Source organism: Sus scrofa, chromosome 17, assembly GCF_054392235.1.
Source record: "Sus scrofa isolate SSC_HxYL_T2T_F1_AM1 chromosome 17, Sscrofa_HxYL_maternal_Yorkshire_Landrace_v2.0, whole genome shotgun sequence".
NCBI lineage: Eukaryota > Metazoa > Chordata > Mammalia > Artiodactyla > Suidae > Sus > Sus scrofa.
Genome location: NC_139399.1, coordinates 33,916,265 through 33,934,617, shown reverse-complemented (window position 1 = coordinate 33,934,617; position 18,353 = coordinate 33,916,265). Strand labels below are relative to the sequence as shown.

Below are 18,353 nucleotides of genomic sequence, written 5' to 3'. Positions count from 1 at the left end.
TTTCTTGGGCCGCTCCCTCGGCATATGGAGGTTCCCAGGCTAGGGGTTGAATTGGAGCTGTAGCCACCGGCCTACGCCAGAGCCACAGCAACGCGGGATCCGAGCCACGTCTGCAACCTATACCACAGCTCACGGCAACGCCGGATCATTTAACCCACTGAGCAAGGGCAGGGATCGAACCCGCAACCTCATGGTTCCTAGTCGGATTCGTTAACCACTGCGCCACGACGGGAACTCCTTCCTTTATAATTCTAATTCTAGACGCCTCAAACTGAGGGCTTTTGAAGCCCTCTGTAACTTGACCTGGCCATTATTAACAATTTATTTCCCTAATACATTCCCTAAAATTGAAGCAAACCAGTCTCCTTGTGGAATCCGTAGCTGGTATTTCCATACTTGAAAATTTTACTTCCAGGGAGTTCCCGTTGTAGCTCAACGGTAATGAAGGTGACTACTATCCATGGGCATGTTTTCGATCCCTGGCCTTGCTCAGTGGGTTAAAGATCTGACATTGCCCTGACCTGTGATGTAGGTCACAGATCCCAAGTGGCTGTGGCGTAGGCAGGCAGCTGTAGCTCTGATTCGACCTTTAGCCTGGGAGCTTCCATGTGCCTCTGGTTTGGAAAATTCTACTGCTAGTTTTTCCTGGGTTTTTCTATCTCTCCTCTGATTTTCCAAGTCCTTGCCATCCTTCCTTGATTCCTACCTAAATTTCCACCACATGGCTGTAGTGTAGGCCAGCAACTATGGCTCCGATTTTACCCCTAGCCTGGGAAAGTTGTTTAATGACAACTTTTTTGGCTACACCCCTTCTCTGTGAAGGTGTGCCCTTTGGCTTTTCCAGCAGTGCTGAGAGACTGGGTTACAGAAATGAGCCTTTTGCTGTGGACTGTCGCAATATTCACAAGGGTTGTATTGTTCTTCTCTATAACACTGTATGCAGCTTGAGGACAGGGATTAGAAGACAAAATTTTGCTTCTCCCAAGAAAGAGATTTACAGTATACCACCAGGCCCTCATGCTGGCTGGCTGGCTGGCCGGCAGGATGGTACACCTGCTTCTGAGATGTTTGCTGCCACATTTTATAGATTAATAAATAGATTCTTGGAGGATTTAACCACCCCAGTCAGCTGCAAACTATAAATAAAGCAAAGGCTCTTGTTTTTCAGAACAATTTGTCTCACTCATTTGGGTTGTTTCCAAGTATGACAGAGAATTCATTTTGGAAAATGTAAGAAAACAATTGCAATGCTGTTGCTTGGATGTGTGTACACGTATAACTGAATCACTTTGTTGCACGGCAGAAATTATCACAACATTGTCGGAGTTCCCCGTCATGGCTTAGTGGAAAGGAATCTGACTAGGATCCATAAGGATGCGGGGTCAATCCCTGGCCTCGTCAGTGGGTCGGTTAAGGATCTGGCGTTGCCGTGAGCTGTGGTGTAGGTCGCTGACACCGCTTGGATCTGGCGTGGCTGCGGCTATGGCGTAGCTCTGATCTGATCCTTAGCCCTGGAACTTCCGTATGTCATGGGTATGGCCCTAAAAAGAAATTTAAAAAAAGAGGAAAAAAAGAAAGAAATGCTGTTGCTGCCAGTTTAGGACTTTACCACTGTATGAGCTTTATTTTATATCAGTGATTTGAGGCTTCAGAAATGAGTGTGACACCAGATTTGGCCCAAGATTTTTATTTTTCCAACAGTTACAGGATTTGGGGGGTGGGTATATTTTTTTTTAAATTTTTAATTGAGATAAGATTCAGATAATATAAAACCTACCACTTCAACCATTTTTAGAAGGTTCGATTCAAGGGCTTTTAATACATCCACAATGTTGTACAGCCATCACCACTATCTAGTTTCAAAGAATCATCACCCCAAAAGGCAACCCTGTGTCTTAATGGAGAACAGTCACTCCCTTTTCCCCTTCTCTTAGCCTCTGGTAACCACTAATTTGCTTTCTGTCTCTATGGATTGGCTTATTCTGGGTATTTCATATAAATGGAAATTTTTCCTTCATTCTACTAATGTGGTGTACTGTGTTGATTTCTTCACTATTTGAATCAGGAAACGACTCAGTCACAGTGTAAAATCCTTTCATTATGCTGCTGGATTTGGTTGCTAGCATTTTGTTGAGGATTTTCCCAAGAGATGTTGGTCTGTTGTTTTCTTGTAATGTCTTTGTCAGGCTATCTGGTAACACTAGCCTCATAGAGTGAATTAGGAAGAATTTTTTTTTTTTTTCTCTTTTTAGGGTCGCACCCACGGCATAAGGATGTTCCCAGGCTAGGGGTCTAATTGGAGCTGTAGCGGATGGCCTACGCCATAGCCACAGCAACGCCAGGTCCAAGTCGAGTCTGCGACCTGTACCACAGTTCACAGCAATGCCGGATCCTTAACCCACTGAGCGAGGCCAGGGGTCGAACCCACAACCTCATGGTTCCTAGTAGGATTCACTAACCACTGGGCCAAGACGGGAACTCGTGGGAAGAATTTTTAAAAAGAGTTTGAGGAGTTCCCTTGGTGGCACAGAGGACTGAGGATCTGGAGTTGCCACTGCTGTGGCTCAGGTTGCAGCTGTGGCCTGGGTTCGATCTCTGACCCATCTGCTGCATGTACAGCCAAAAAAAGAAGAAAAAAAAAGTTTGAGAAGAATTGCTGTTAATTCTTCAGATGGTATTCACCAGTGAAGCCATCTGATCCTGGGCTCTACTTTGTTGAAAGTCTTTTCATTACTCCTTTGATTTTCTTATTCATGTTGGTCTGTTCATATTTCCTACTTATATGTAATTAAATTTTTGTAGTATGTATGTTTCTAGCTATTCATTTCATCTAGATTAATTAATTTGTTGGCCCAGTTATTCATGGTATATTCTTATAATCTTTTGCATTTCTGTAAAGCCACTAGTAATGGCCCACTTTTTTGGTTTTTTGCCTGTAATTTTTTTTCATTTTTTTTGTCTTTTGCCATTTCTTGGGCCGCTCCTGCGGCATATGGGGGTTCCTAGGCTAGGAGTGGAATCAGAGCTGCAGCTGCCAGCCTATGCCACAGCCACAGCTACTTGGGATCCAAGCCACTTCTGTGGCCTATGCCGCAGCTTGCAGCAATGCCAGATCCTTAACCCATTAGCAAGACCAGGGATGGAAACCACATCCTCATGGATTCTAATTGGGTTCTTAACCCACTGAGCTACAACAGGAACTGCAGTACCACATCTTCTTTATCCATTCATCTGTCAATGGACATTTAGGTTGTTGCCATGTCTTGGCTGTCATGAATAGTGCTGCAGTGAACATAGAATTGTATGTATCTTTTTGAATTATAGTTTTGTTTGGTCAAATGCCCAGGAGTGGGATTGCTGGATCATATATATGGTAGTTCTATATTTAGTTTTCTGAGGTACCTCCATACTGTTTTCCATAGTAGTTGTACCAATTTATATTCCCTCCAACAGTGTAGGAGGGTTCCCTTTTTTCCACACCCTCTCCAGCATGTTATTTGTAGATTTATTTATTTTTTGTCTTTTTGCCTTTTCTGGGGCCACTCACATGGCATATGGAGGTTCCCAGGCTAGCGGTCTAATCAGAGCTGTAGCTGCCAGCCTACGCCAGAGCCACAGCAACAAGGGATCCGAGCTGCGTCTGTGACCTACACCACAGCTCACAACAATGCCAGATCCTTAACCCACTGATCGAGGCCAGGGGCCAAACCTGCAACTTCACAGTTCCCAGTCGGATTGGTTAACCACTGAGCCATGATAGGAACTCCTGTTATTTGCAGTTTTATTAATGATGGCTATTCTGACCAGTGTGAGGTGGTACCTCATTGTAGTTTTGATTTGCATTTCTCTAATAATTAGTGATGTTGAGTGTCTTTTTGGAGAAATGTCTATTTAGGTCTTCTGCCCATTTTTCCAATTGGGTTGATTTTGTTGTTGTTGTATGAGTTGTTTTATATTTTAGAGATAAGCCCGTGCTGGTTGCATCATTTGCAAATATTTTCTCCCATTCCTTAGTTTGTCTGGTGTTTTTTTGTTTGTTTGTTTGTTTGTTTATGGTTTCCTTTGCTGTGCAAAAGTTTGTAAGTTTGATTAGGTCCCATTGTATTATTTTTTTTTCTATTGCCTTGCGAGACTGACCAAAGAGAACGTATGTACAGTTTACATCAGAGGCTCTCCCCTTTTTTTGAAGGGCCACACCTGTGGCATGTGGAGGTTCCCAGGCTAGGGGTCAAATCAGAGCTACAGTGGTGGCCTATACCACAGCCACAGCAACGTGGTATCTGAGCCACATCTGGGAACTATACCACAGCTCATGGCAACACCAGATCCTTAACCCACTGAGCGAGGCCTGGGATCAAACACGCAACCTCAAGGTCATTAGTTGGATTCGTTTCCACTGTGCCACAACAGGAACTCCAAAGAGGCCCACTTTATTTTTTATTTTTAGTCATTTACACCTCTTTTGTCCAGCTAAAATTTGTCAGTTTTGTTGATTGTTTCAAATAAAGTTTTGGTTTCATTGTTCCCCCCCCCCCCCCGTTACTTTCTATTGTCAGAGTTTCCATCATAGCTCAGAGGAAACGAATCTAATTAGCAACCATGAGGATGCAGGTTTGATCCTTGGCCTTGCTCGGTGGGTTAAGGATCTAGTGTTGCAGTGAGCTGTGGTGTAGGTCGTAGACTCAGCTCGGATTCCACATTGCTGTGGCTGTGGCGTAGGCCGGCAGCTATAGCTCTGATTTGACCCCTAGCCTGGGAACCTCTATATGCCACGGGAGCAGCCCTAAAAAGAAAACAAAACAAAAAAAATTCTATTTTTTAAATTTCTACTCTAGTCTTTATCCTTGCTTCAAGGTGAGTTTGCCCTTTTTCCAATTTCCTAAGATCAAAGCTTATGTTATTGATTTGAGATTGTCCTCCTTTTTAAAATGTAGGGCTTGGAGTTCCTGTTGTGGCACAGCAGAAATGAATCCCACTAGTATCCAGGAGGATACGGATTCAATCCCTGGCCTCACTCACTGGGTCAGGGATCTGGCGTTGGTGTGAACTGTGGTGTATGTCCCAGATGAGGCTCAGATCCCAAGCTGCTGTGGTAGAGACCAGCAGCTGCAGCTCCAATTTGACCCTCAGCCCGGGAACATCCATATGCTGCAGCTGCAACCCTAAAAAGCAAAAAAAAACAAACAAACAAATGTAGAGATTTATAGCTATAAATTTCCTTCTAAGCACTACTTTTGCTGCATCCCTAAGTTTGGGTGTGTTGTTTTCATTTTATTCATCTCAAAGCAATTTTTATTTATTTTTCTTTTTGGCCATACAGCATGCAAAACTTCGTGGGCCAGGGGTTGAACCCACACCACAGCAGTGACAACACTGGATCGTTAACCGGCTGAACCGCAAGGGAACTCCTCAAAGAAGTTTTTATTGAATAATCATTGGTTTGCTTTTAATCTAAATTAATTTTGATCTTTCAGCTTTTAAAGTAGGATCAACCAGGAAGCTAAGGGAAATAATTTTCCAGAATTTCTAATGTTAACTCTAATTTAGATTTTTTTTTTTTTTTTGGTCTTTCTGTCTTTTCTAGGGCAGCCCCCTCAGCATATGGAGGTTCCCATGCTAAAGGTCGAATCAGAGCTGTAGCCGCTGGCCTACACTGCAGCCACACCAACACAGGATCCCAGCTGTGTCTGCAGCCTACACCACAGCTTACCGCAACACTGGTTGTTAACCCACAGGCTAACAAGGCCAGGGATCAAACCTGAAACCTTATAGTTCCTAGTCGGATTCATTTCAGTTGCTCCATGATAGGAACTCCCTAGATTCTTTTTTCACTTTATAAATTTTTTGGAGTATAACAGTCTCTGCCATTTACAAGACTGAGTTGAAAAATTATCTGTGCCCTCCATGTTTTATATTCCTATATTTCCCCATTTGATCTTAGCTGTCATAATTAGAAAGCATAAGAAAGTTTTTCCTTGCACTTGTGATGGAAACCTTAGCGGCACACATTAATTGCTGCACTCAAAGCATTCGTAGTTCCCTTGTGATTTCTTCTTTTAACTATTAGTTGTTTAATTAGTGTGTTAATTCTCACATATCTGGAATTTCCAGTTTTCCTTGTTGCTGATTTCTAGTTTCATTTCATTGTGGTCAGAGAAGATAATTTGATCTCAATTTGATTTCATTTCAGTCTAATTTCAGTTATAGTATTTTTGCATATCTGCTTGCTTAATCCCTAAATCTTCTATTTCTTTGCTCAGTGTTTCTTGTATTTTATCAATCTTTGCCTCTGGTTTATTTCCAAGATCCAGAATCATCTTTACTATCATTAGTCTAAAGTCTTTTTCATGGAGGTTTGTAATCTCCAGGTCACTTAGCTGGTTTTCTGGGGTTTTCTCTTGTTTGCTTATCTGAGTCCTAATTCTTTGCCTTTTCATTTTGTATAGATTTTTGGTGTGGTCTTCTTTTTGCAGACAATAGGTTTGTAGCCTCTCTTGCCTCTGATGTCTGTCCCCCTTGTGGCTGAAGTTGGTATGAGGGCTTGCTGCAGGCTTCCTGATGGGAGGAAGTAAGTGGTAAGTGGAGCTGATTTTCATCCCTTTGGTGGGTGGGGCTTTGTCTCTGGGTGTGAGAGAGGTGGCTGTGTGCCTCGGGGCGTGTCTTTAAGCAGCCTGTTTGCTGATGGGTGGGGCTGTGTTCCCACCTGGTTTGTTTGGCCTGGAGCTTCTCAGCACTGGTGGATGGGGCCAGAGTTTTCCAAAATGGCCACCTCCAGAGAGTTCACACTGATGATTATTCCCGAGACCTTTGACTCCAATGTCCTTCCCCCACAGTGAGCCACAGTCACCCTCTCTTTTCCCAGGAGATCCTCCAAGAACCACAGGCAGGTCTGACCCAGATTCCTGTGGAGTCTCTGCTTTACCCTGGGACCCAGTGCATTTGAAAGCCTGTGTGCGCCTTTCAAGAGTGGAGTCTCTGTTTACCCCCAGTCCCATGGAGCTCCTGCGCACAAGCCCCACTGGCCCGCAATGCCAGATGCTCCAGGGGCTCCTCCTCCCAATGCCAGATCCCCAGAGTGGGAACCTGGCGTGGGCTCAAAGAGACCCAAGCCGCATCTTCAACCTACACTGTAGCTCATGGCAATGCCAGATCCTTTAACCCACTGATCAAGACTAGGGATCGAAATCAGGTCCTCATGGATACTAGTCAGGCTCATTACCAATGAGTCACGCCAGGCAGGAACACCTAATTGTTACATTGTCTTGATTAACCCTTTTATCAGCATAAAATGTCACTGTCTCTTAACAATTTTTGATTTAAAGTCTATTTTGTCTGATGTTAACATAGCTGCCTTGGCTCTGTTTTGGTTATCTGTATGGAATATCTTTCTTCCACTAATTCACTTTCAACCTATTTGTGCCTTTGTGTATAAAGTGAGTATCTTTGAGATAGCATGTACTTGGATCAGGATTTTTAAATCTATTCTGCTGGTCCCTTTTAATTGGAGAGTTTAATCCATTTATAGTCAAAATAATTACTGATAAGAAAGGACACACTTAAGCAAATTTGGTTTCTGTATACCCTCTATAACTTTTGTCCCCCAACTCCTCCAATATAGCCTTCTTTTGTGTTTAATTTTTTCATGTGTATCATTTTGACTTTTCTCAAAATCTAAATTCTGTATATTTCTTTGTATACATATTTATACAGAGTATATTTCTATATACTTTTTCTAGTTATTTTCTTCATAATTATGCTGGAGATTACAATTATCTTAATTTTCTAACAATCTAGTTTGAATTAATACCAACTTAATAGTATACAAAAATTATCCTATACAATTCCACCCCATCTTAGGTTGTTTTGTCACAATTTGTATCTTTATTGTGTGCTCATTAACATAGGTTTTGATTTTCATTTTTCTTTTTTTTTTTTTTAGGGCCACACCCACAGCATATGGAATTTCCCGGGCTTGGGGTCAAATGGGAGCTTCAGCTGCCAGCCTACGCTACAGCCACAGCAATGCAGGATCTGAGCTGTGTCTTGGACCTAAACCACAGCTCACGCTAACGTCAGATCCTTAACCCACTGAGCAAAGCCAGGGATCGAACCCCTGTCCTCATGGATACTATTTGGGTTTGTTACCACTGAGCCACGATGGGAACTACCTGTTCATTTGTCTTTTAAATCACACAGGAGACAAAAAGAAGTTACAAGCCAAAAATACAATACTGACTTTATACTTAACTATGCAGCTACCTTTACTGACATTATTTTGTATGGTTCCAAGTTACTGTCCAGTGTCCTTTCATTTCACCCTTCAATATTTCTTATGAACTCCCTCAGTTTGGCATCTGGGAATGCCTTAATTTCTATTTTGCCAGACACCGAATTCTCTGTTGACCTCTTTTTTTCCAAGCACCATGGACCATCCTACTATCTTCTGGCATCCACGTTGTCTAATGAAAAGCTAGTCGTTCATCTTATTGAGGATCTTATATGCAACAAGTCTTTTTCTTCCATGCTTTCAGGGTTTTTTCTTTCGATCGTTTGCCCATGCGTCTTGGTGTGGGTTGTGAAATTGAGCTGGGCACATGCAATCAGTTCCTTGACAAGTGCCCAGTGCTGCCCCCTGGGAGTGACTCTCCATGGCTTCTGTGTCTATACTTTCGTTCGTTGTCTATAAGAAGGGCCCTGTTTGCAGATTCGTAGATTTCTCAGCCTGCCTCACTGCCCACAAAAAAGGATTTTTTCTCTGTCCTTGTCAAACGAAGCTGGTGTTTCTATTACAAATGTCAAGGGTTTCCTATGCCTCTTACTGAATGTCACACTCCATTAGATGAAACCAAACCTACAACCCTTTTTCAAGTCAAGCCTCTCTCTGGTTTAGGTTTAATGTCAAGGGGCTGTGGGATGATACCCTTAAACTGCATAGAAACCATTTGATGTAGCTGATATTGCCTAGAAGCCGCACACTTAAATCTTCTGAAGTCTTAAAGGGTTTCACAGCTGCAACCTTGAGATGATCCTTAAAAGCTACTTGTTTTGGGAGTTCCCGTCGTGGCGCAGTGGTTAACGAATCCGACTAGGAACCATGAGGTTGCGTGCGGGTTCGGTCCCTGGCCTTGCTCAGTGGGTTAACGATCCAGCGTTGCCGTGAGCTGTGGTGTAGGTTGCAGACACGGCTCGGATCCAGCATTGCTGTGGCTCTGGCGTAGGCCAGTGGCTGCAGCTCCGATTCAACCCCTAGCCTGGGAACCTCCATATGCCGCGGGAGCGGCCCAAGAAATAGCAAAAAAAAAAAAAAAAAAAGACAAAAGCTACTTGTTTTGAGCAAAACCACTTTGGATGGGAACACAATGGGGGAGGTATGGTTAAGAATCTTTAAGTGTGGAGTTCCAGTTGTGGCTCAGCGGGTTAAGAACCTGACTAGTATCCATGAGGATGTGGGTTTGATCTCTGGCCTCACTCAGTGGGTTAAAGATCTGGCGTTGCCACAAGCTCCGGCGTTGGTCACAGATGTGGCTCAGATCCTGTGTGGCTGTGGTGTAGGGAAGCAGCTGCAGGGCTGATTTGACCCCTAGGCCGTAAACGTCCATATGCCGTGAGGGTGGCCCTGAAAAGATAATTAAAAAAACAAAAACAAAAAACAATGTGGTGAAATATCGTTAGCTTTGTGACTGGAGGACTATTAAGTTTTAACTCCCGAGGCTGTGTGGCTGTGAGTCTTAGACCAGTTATTGGATGGTTGGCATAAGGATGGAGTGCTAAAGAACGGAACTCAAAAGTTTCAAATCCTAGAGTTAAAGGGCTGATGTGGGAATGTGACTTCATGGGTCTCACCCCGGTTCCTGAAGGGCTGAGGAGAGCACCTGCTTTCAGCCTGTTATGTTACCACCGTGTTCTGGGTGGTCTGACGTGGGTGTGACTGGAGACCCAAAATTCTGAGACCAAACTACTGCGTGGTCATGGCTGGAAGACCAGGCCCTGAGGCTGGCGTGCTAGGGGCCTCAAGATGGGGAGATGAGGGACTAAAGTCTGAGAAAGAGCAATGAAGGTAGTGAGGGGATTAATTCGGCCAAGGCGACAATTTAGATGTTTGAGAGCTAGGAGGAGAGAAGCAAGAAAGGGGGCTGCTGCAGCAGCAGCCAAGGAAAGGGGCAGCTGCAGATGAAACTGAGCTACTACCAAGCCGTATTTTCTGGAAGGTTCCCTCCCCTCACCTGATTACCCTGAACACAGTTCCCAGATTCTCTCTCTATACAAAGGAATACTTTCCAATACACAGGGAGTGACTCAGTTCTTACATCTTCCAAGGAATTGAGTTTCTGTGGAAAAGTGGACTGAGGACTTCCAGACTTCAGTACCACTCCTTACTCCCTGTCCTCACAGATGAGTGACTGAGGTACACAGCTGAGGCTGCAGATTTGTAAAGAAGCAAAGTTTATTAGAACAAAAGGCCACAAACATCAAGACTTAGTGTGGAGGAAGTAAACTAAGTCAAATGTGGAATGCATTTTTCTCCTCCATTTCATGTGTCAAGTGTAAAAAAATGTTGAGTATTGAGTCCTTGACCCCATCTTCACTCTCAAAGAGAGTGAAAAGGGTCAGAAGATTGTCCTGAACAGGCCTCAGAGTCAGACTGAAGTGGTGGTTTGTGGTGGACAGATTTCATCCTCCTGTGTCGGCTGAGGTGAGACTTCTGGCTAAAGCCTTGGCCGCATGTCTTGCACACATAAGGCTTCTTCCCCTGGTGTGTCCTTCGATGTAAGACGAGGTGTGACTTTTGGGTAAAGCCTTGGCCACACTCCCTGCACAAACAAGGCTTCGCTTCCGAGTGGACCCATTTGTGTGTAATTAGTGCTGACTTGCTGCTAAAGCCGAGTCCACACTGCCTGCATGTGTAAGGCTTTTCCCTCGCGTGCTTCCGCCTGTGCCTGATGAGGCCTGCCTGGTGACTGAAGCCTCGCCCACACTCCCTGCACACGTACGGCTTTTCCCCTGAGTGTGTCCTCTGGTGCGCAATGAGGTTTGACTTCTGGCTGAAGCCTCGCCCGCACTCCTCACACACCATGGGCTTTTCCCCTGAGTGTGTCCTCTGGTGTCTGATGAGATTTGACTGCTGGCTGAAGCCTCGCCCGCAGTCCTTACACACGATGGGCTTATCCCCTGAGTGTATGTTCTGGTGTCTGTTGAGGTGTGACTTCAGACTGAAGCCGCGTCCACACACCCCGCACACGTAAGGCTTCTCGCCTGTGTGCGTCCGCCGGTGTGAGATGAGAGTGGAGTTCTGGCTGAAGCTGTGCCCACACACGCCACACACATAGGGCTTCTCCTTGGAGTGTGTCCTCTGGTGGTTGACGAGGGTGGTCCTCTGCCTGAAGCATCGCCCACACTCCTTGCAGGCGTAGGGCTTCTCCCCTGAGTGTGTCCGCTGGTGGGAGATGAGGTTCGACCTGTCGCTGAAGCCCAGGCCACAGTCGCTGCACACGATGGTCTTCTCCTCCAAGTGTGTCCGCTGGTGTCTGACGACCGCTGACTTCTGGCTGAAGCCTTTGCCACACTCCTGGCACACGTAGGGCTTCTCCCCAGAGTGTGTCCTCTGGTGTATGATGAGGTTCGACTTCTGACTGAAGCCTCGCCCACACTCGCTGCACATATAAGGCTTCTCGCCCGAGTGTGTCCTCTCGTGTATGACGAGTGTCGACTTCCGGTTAAAGCCTCGCCCACACTCCCCGCACACAATAGGCTTCTCCCCCGAGTGTGCCTTCTGGTGTCTGGCAAGGCTTTTCTTTAGACTGAAGCCCTTCTCACACACCCCGCACACATAAGGCTTCTCCCCGGAGTGTATCCTCTGATGACTAAGCAGGTTGGTCATCTTGCTGAAGCCGAGTCCACACTCTCCACAATTGACTGTTCCGAACCCCAAGACTTCTATCCTCTTGAGCAGCTTGTCTGTTTCCTCGGGGTTGCCTGTCTGGGTGGGGCTGGCCTCCACCTCCACGCCTCGAATGCCATTCCTGGGGCTCTCGGGCTGCCTCTGGGGTGGCCTGGAGAACACCCCTGGAGTCCTTTTCTTGGTCTTTCCAAACAAAGGCAGGGCACTTTCTCTCTCCTGACCTTCTGCTCTGTCGTTCCAGGAACTTCCAGCACAGGCTTGCTGTGGCTGCTTCGGGTCCCCGGAGCACGGATCTCTGGGCTGGGCAGGATCTTCTGCACACAAGCAGGTGAGGAGCCAGGGCGGGTGACGACACAGCACATGCTGCACGTGGAACTTCCGACTGGAGAAATCCGGAGGGCAGAAAGGACAGAGGTGGAGCTCTGGCTGTGGTTCTGCTGCGGGGAGAAAAGTCTGAGTCAGAAGTGGGACCGGGGGCAGCTGAAGCAGTGCTGCCTAGTCTGATGGTAAGATGCGCTTCCCTGTTCTTCAGAATGCCTGAAACTTCGGGGCTCCCCAATTGAGATGTCCTTTAGAGGACCTACTACAATGGCCTTCTCACCACCACCGCCCAGAGTGATGCAAACTGTGGCTGAAAGGATTACTTATGACTGACATCTCGCGAGAGGACCCACAGGGAAACTCACTGTCTTCCCCTACTTCCCCATGAGAACAGGGATGGGCAGAGAAAGCAGTCATTCAGACTGGAGGACACCCCCTCCCCCCTGCACCCCCCAGTATGTAGGAAGCAGCATGATGTGGGTAAAGAGATGACGTGTGAAACTCACTGTGCAATGGAGTTTCCCTATGCACTGACAAATAACTGCCCAAGAATTACTCTGTACCAGAATTTGTGCAAGGCAGTAGGCTTTGAGTAACAGACAACATGTATACCGTCTAGGCACCCCCTCCAGGGACTGGTGCCCCTGACCAATTCAAGCCCTGTTCATTTCCATAATTAAGTAAAAATTTCCCCAGAAATCAATATAAATTTTTGTCTTCTTAGGGTACCTCTTGTAAACAGATGTCAGCGCTGAATGCATTGTTTTATCACATCTGGTTCTAGTCAACTGAAGGCAATGAACGATCACATGGTCTGAGAGACCAGGTACAGACTTTACTGCACCTACCTCAACACTTTGCTTGAACTTTTAAAACTATGTAGACATCCGCATTCTAGAATTATTCCATCCTCTATACAATGCTACTGTTGTGGGGGACAGGGCCTTTAAAGGGGTCATTAGGCTCTAATCTAACATGACTGGTGTCCTCCTTGGAAGAGGGGGAAGAGCAGGCAGTGCAGACATGGAGGACAGAGCAGGGAGACAGCCATTTGCAAACCAAGGAGAGGGGCCTCCTATGTAACCAAACCTGCCCACACCTTGATCAGCCAAGAGCTATGAGCCTCCAGAACCAGAGAAAAATAAACTTCTGTTTATGCCACCTGCTGTGTGGCATTCTGTTTGAGTAGCCTGAGCTAAGACGGATGCTTTCTTCCTTTGCCTTGACCTTCTTTGCTATCACTGTGGTCAAGCACCTCTGCCCCTGCCCCACAGGCAGCCCCTAAGTCAGTCCTGTGGAACAGGGATGGTCAGTTATTACAGTAAATGCAAAAGGGCCATAGTCCCTAGTCGAAGACAACAGTTGTTTGGCATAAAAATGCAATACTAGCTATACAACACCCAAATGACACTATTTTAAAAAACGATGAACACAGAAATACCATACAAAAAAAACCCCAAAAAACAAAAACCCAAGCTACAACAAAGCGGGTGCTAAAATTAACAAGAAACAAAGGGAAAGTTAAAGGAATATCATCACATGGACTAGAATTTTAATGTTAAAAACTTCATTAGTGAATGAGATAAACTGTCACAAACCTTTTACATGCCTAACAGGACACTGAAGTGAAAATAAGGCAAAATCTTAGAAACAGAGGATTTGATATGTTACAATGACACTGGGGAGCTTTATGACTCACAGCAGATGAAAAACAAGGATATAAACTTGAGAAATACTATATTCTATTATATATGCTATATTCTATTATATGATTCTAAGACAAGATTATAAGCTTTTAGTAAAGTTGAGAAATAGGAGTTCCCTGTGGTACAGCAGGTTAAGGATCTAGCATTGTCACTGCAGTGGCTTGGGTTGCTGCTATGGCATGGGTTCAAGCCCTGGCCCAGAACTTCCACATGCTGGTAGGCATGCCCCACACCCAATCCCCAAAAAAATTTTTTGTTTTTCTGTATAAAAAGTATATACTTCTCTCTGTGCAGGAAACATTTATAAAATTACCAAAAAGTATTTTAAAAACTAAAAACACAATTCCTTGAAGTTATTTAAACCTCTATCATTTAAAAAAAATACCAGCAATTCCTGTCATGGCTCAGTGGTTAACGAATGTGACTAGTATCCATGAGGACACGAGTTCAATCCCTCACCTCCCTCAGTGGGTTAAGGATCCAGCATTGCCGTAAGCTGTGGTGTAGGTCATAGACGTGGCTCAGATCCCACGTTGCTGTGGCTGTGGTGTAGGCTGGTGGCTACAGCTCTGATTCAACCCCCTAGCCTGAGAACCTCCATATGCCGCGGGTGTGGCCCTAAAAAGACAAAAAAGAATACCAAGCAAAAATTCCCAGAAACCCCTTTGCCCTGCTCTCTCCAATTCTATCCCTACCCAGGTAACCACTCGTAATTGTAAGTAATGCAGACCTCTATGTTCACATTAACATATTGATAGTCTCTCACCCACTTCTCCCATTTAATAATAAACTGAACTGTGTAATAAACACTATTTTGTAACTTTATTTTGCATTAAAAAATGCATCCATTAAACATCTGAGTTATTCTATTAAAGAAGGCAATTTTTCTGTTCATTAATAAACAGGAAATAATCATCACAGAAGTGGAAAATTACAATAAAAGTAAATGACAAAACTGAAAAAAATTTATAGTATCAAATGAAAAATCACTGGCCAGGACTTAACAGCATATTGGAGATGACATAACAAATCATCCAGTCTGAAGAACAGAGGGCAAAATATGAAAAGGCTCAGTAACCTGGGGGACAACATAAAAAGGATGAATACACAGGTAGCTGTCATCTTAAAAAGGAGAAAGAAGGGAACAGAAAAGAAATATGAAGGAATGTCCAAAAAAAATCCCTGAATTTAGCTCTAGCCATAATTTTTAGATTCGAAATCTTAGCAAACCCCAATCAGGGAAAATACAAAGAAAAGCATGCCTCTGCAGTTACATCACAGTCAAACAGCTGAATACCAAAAATATACCAAAAACTCTGAAAGTAGCCAAAAATTTGAAGAAAAAGTAACAAAAAACCAGGGTAATAATCAAGGCCAAAACAGGGGAATAACATCTTTAGTGAAAATTCCAATCTGGAATTCTATATCCAGTGAAAGTGTTTTTTTGAGAACAAAGGTGAAATAAAGACACATTCAGAAAAACAAAAACACTGCTGTCTGCGCCACAAGAAATGCGAAATAATGAAAATGCTATCGGGTAGAAACTCAAATCTTCAGGAAAAAAACGAAGAGCAGAGAAAATGGTAAGTTATCTGGATGGGTAAAAAGGAGTTATTTTTCTTTTGATTAAAAAAAGCATATGAATGTGGAGTTCCTATCATGGCTCAGCAGAAACAAATCTGACCAGCATCCATGAGGATGTAGGTTTGATCCCTGACCTCGCTCAGTGGGTTAAGGATCCAGTGTTGCCATGAGCTGTGGTATAGGTTGCAGACTCAGCTCGGATCTGGCATGGCTGTGGTGTAGGCCAGTGGCTACATCTCCGATTTAACCTCTAGCCTGGGAACCTCCACATGCCAGGGTGCAGCCCTAAAAAGAAAAAAAACCCCAAAAATATGTTTAAAACATCTATTTTAACATTGTATTAGGGAATTCAGAAAGTAAGACAAACTACAGAATAAAGCATATTGGGGAATAAGAAAAAGAACAAGTTAAGGTTGCAAATGTTTTCTCAAATGGCCAAATAGTAACTAGCAACTAGTTTAGGCTCTGAGGGCTAAGAGGCAAAACTGAGGATTACATAGGTACTTATATAACCATTTAAAATTTCACCCTCCTTGGTGAAATTCTTATAAATTTTTTTAGCATTCCATTTCAATTTCCCAGCTGGCTTTTTATAGCCTGCCTTCCTCCCACTGGGCTTGCCTTTTTTTTTTCTTTAGCTCAGTTTTTTTTTCCACACTCTAAGCTTGATCTTTTCAAAATATAGTAATAAGAGAAAGAACCCTTCAACCGTGGGAGAGAACTGAGTGAGGCAGAAGGCAAACCCAGCGCAGGAAGGAGACGAGACAGCAGGAAAGGCCGAGTGAGGATGGAGGCCTGGAAGGAAGGCTGTGCCAGGCTGCGCCCCCAGCAGCCTGGGAGTCAGAAGGGCTTCCCTCCCCAGCACTTGAGCGAGGCCGCCTCTCCCCTGCCCCTTGAGATGCCCCGTGTTCCCCACTTACCCGAGCAGGTGGCCGGTGGGCATTTTCTCTCTTCTCTCCAGGTTTCCTTCCCTTGCTCCAGCTGAGTGATGAGTTTCGGTTTAGAAAATGGAATTCCTGCTCATAGGAAAAGAAAACAAGGTGGCTGGAAGTTAGAGGCTCAAGGGCCAGTTCCTGAACTCAGGCAGATTCGGTGAGGAACTACAAAAGGTGGAGGAAAGGCCTGACAATGTGAGCTCTCTGCAGTGGAAGGGATGAGAAGCAGGTAAACTGGGAGGAGAGCACACCCATCCTGCTCCATCCTGGGTAGAGAACCCTTCCCTCATTTAAGAGAACCGGCAAGAGGTGTCATGCTTACCCAAGAGCCTGCGGGAAAAGCCCTAAAGTGCAGAGTATCACACACACCTCTACCCATTTCAACTCTACAAAATCAGACCTTCCCTAGGGAAAGAGGGAACAGAGTGTCTCTGCTTTTGAGTCCAACCCGAAGGCAAAATCAGAAAGCAACACGGGAGTTCCTGTTATGGTGCAGCGGAAACGAATCCGACTAGGAACCACGAGGTTGCGGGTTCGATCCCTGGCCTCGCTTAGTGGGTGAAGGATCCTGCATTGCCATGAGCTGTGGCATAGGCAGCTCCGATCTAGCATTGCTATGGCTGTGGTGTAGGTCAGCAGCTGTAGCTCTGATTAGACCCCTAGTCTGGGAACCTCCATATCCTGCAGGTGGGTCCCTAAAAAGACAAAAGATTAAAAAAAAGAAAGCAACAAGGCTGCTTCAAGCACAGGCTATGATGCCCAGAGCAAAGTTACAGATGGTTAGAGATGCTAGGCTTACCGAGCGAGACCATATTGCTGTAGTTCTCTAGCATCACCTCCCTGTACAGGGACCTCTGAGCAGGGCTCAACAGCATCCATTCCTCTTGGGTGAAATCCACAGCCACGTCTCTGAATGCCATGTGTGCCTGTAACACAAACACAGCCCTGCTCACCCGAGAGCCAGCCTTGCCCAGGCCTGAGGGGTGAGGGGCAAGGAGGAGGCGACCAGTGGGGAGGTAGGTGAGATCTCTAGACCCTGCCTTTGACCCTGGTGCCCTGTGTTCTAAGACCCTTAAATCCCTGTCACCATCCAGGCAGTGGCACTTGTCCATTTACACATTCAAGATCCTGGGTGGGCTGTTTTGAAGAATACATGCAAAAAAAAAAAAAAAAAAAAAAAAAAAAAAAAGGAGGTTGTAACTTTGGGGAGCTTTAAATCCAGGTTGAGGGAAGAGCAAACAACATACAATTTAAAAACCAGGAAAGCAACACACTTCTGAGTTCTAAAAATTTAGAAAGAAGAGTCTGAACAACGGTATGGGTGTTGAAGCATCTGGATGACTGAAATTTATGCAATTCAGCAAGAGCGAAGACCAGACTATAACTCAGTCCTCCGCCTCAATCCCACAGCCCCTTGGGCCTTCCCTGGCCTGAGAGGCACAAGCAGGGTGTGGTGAAGAGCACAAACTTGACCCCTACTGCCTTTGGTCTGGGGCCCCTGCTGTCCACTAGCGCCTCCACATTCTCACCTGTGAAACGGGGGTAACAGTCCATTACACATCCTGTCCCATACTAGGGGTGCTCAGTGGATGTCCCTGACTCCTCAGCCCACAAAGCCCTCGCCACATGCCTTTCTCATCCCCCTGCCCAATCTTGCTATTTTCATCTCGACGCTATTTCAAAATGGAGAGCACACGGGAATTCAGATATCAGGAAAGGAGTCCTGAGAGGCCCAGGAACTTGGTCTTGAACAAAGGGCAGGAATCGAGGGAGGAAGAAGGGGCCAGGTACTCCTGATGAGGCATGTGGGGGCCACGGAAGAGAGGACACCTGAGAGGGAAAGCAGGACCACTTGGGAGGAATACAAGGCGCCGAGTGGTAGAATACAGAATAAGTTGAGCATTACTA

General features: G+C 45.2%; 1 protein-coding gene and 1 long non-coding RNA gene across 13 annotated transcripts in view; one reads left to right on the top strand and one right to left on the bottom strand.

The window, feature by feature from the left end:
• Positions 1-13,381, top strand: part of LOC102162195 (uncharacterized) — a 24,330-nt gene extending 10,949 nt beyond the window's left edge. Inside the window, exons 2-3 of the long non-coding RNA XR_014832892.1 lie at positions 12,141-12,405; positions 12,945-13,381. This is a non-coding gene — a long non-coding RNA (uncharacterized LOC102162195). The remainder of the gene's footprint in view (positions 1-12,140; positions 12,406-12,944) is intronic.
• The window catches only part of ZNF133 (zinc finger protein 133), a 23,503-nt gene continuing 15,576 nt past the window's right edge, over positions 10,427-18,353 (bottom strand). For 6 of the 12 annotated variants that reach the window (XM_085004539.1, XM_005672720.4, XM_085004541.1 and 3 more), the window contains 3 exons: positions 17,245-17,371; positions 16,431-16,526; positions 10,427-12,336 (listed from right to left, as the gene is read on the bottom strand). In XM_085004539.1, coding sequence (XP_084860665.1) covers positions 10,589-12,336; positions 16,431-16,526; positions 17,245-17,365 — 1,965 coding nt within the window. In that variant the 5' untranslated portion in view covers positions 17,366-17,371 and the 3' untranslated portion in view covers positions 10,427-10,588. The remainder of the gene's footprint in view (positions 12,337-16,430; positions 16,527-17,244; positions 17,372-18,353) is intronic. The other 6 variants (XM_085004543.1, XM_085004542.1, XM_021077593.2 and 3 more) reach the window with 1 other exon arrangement.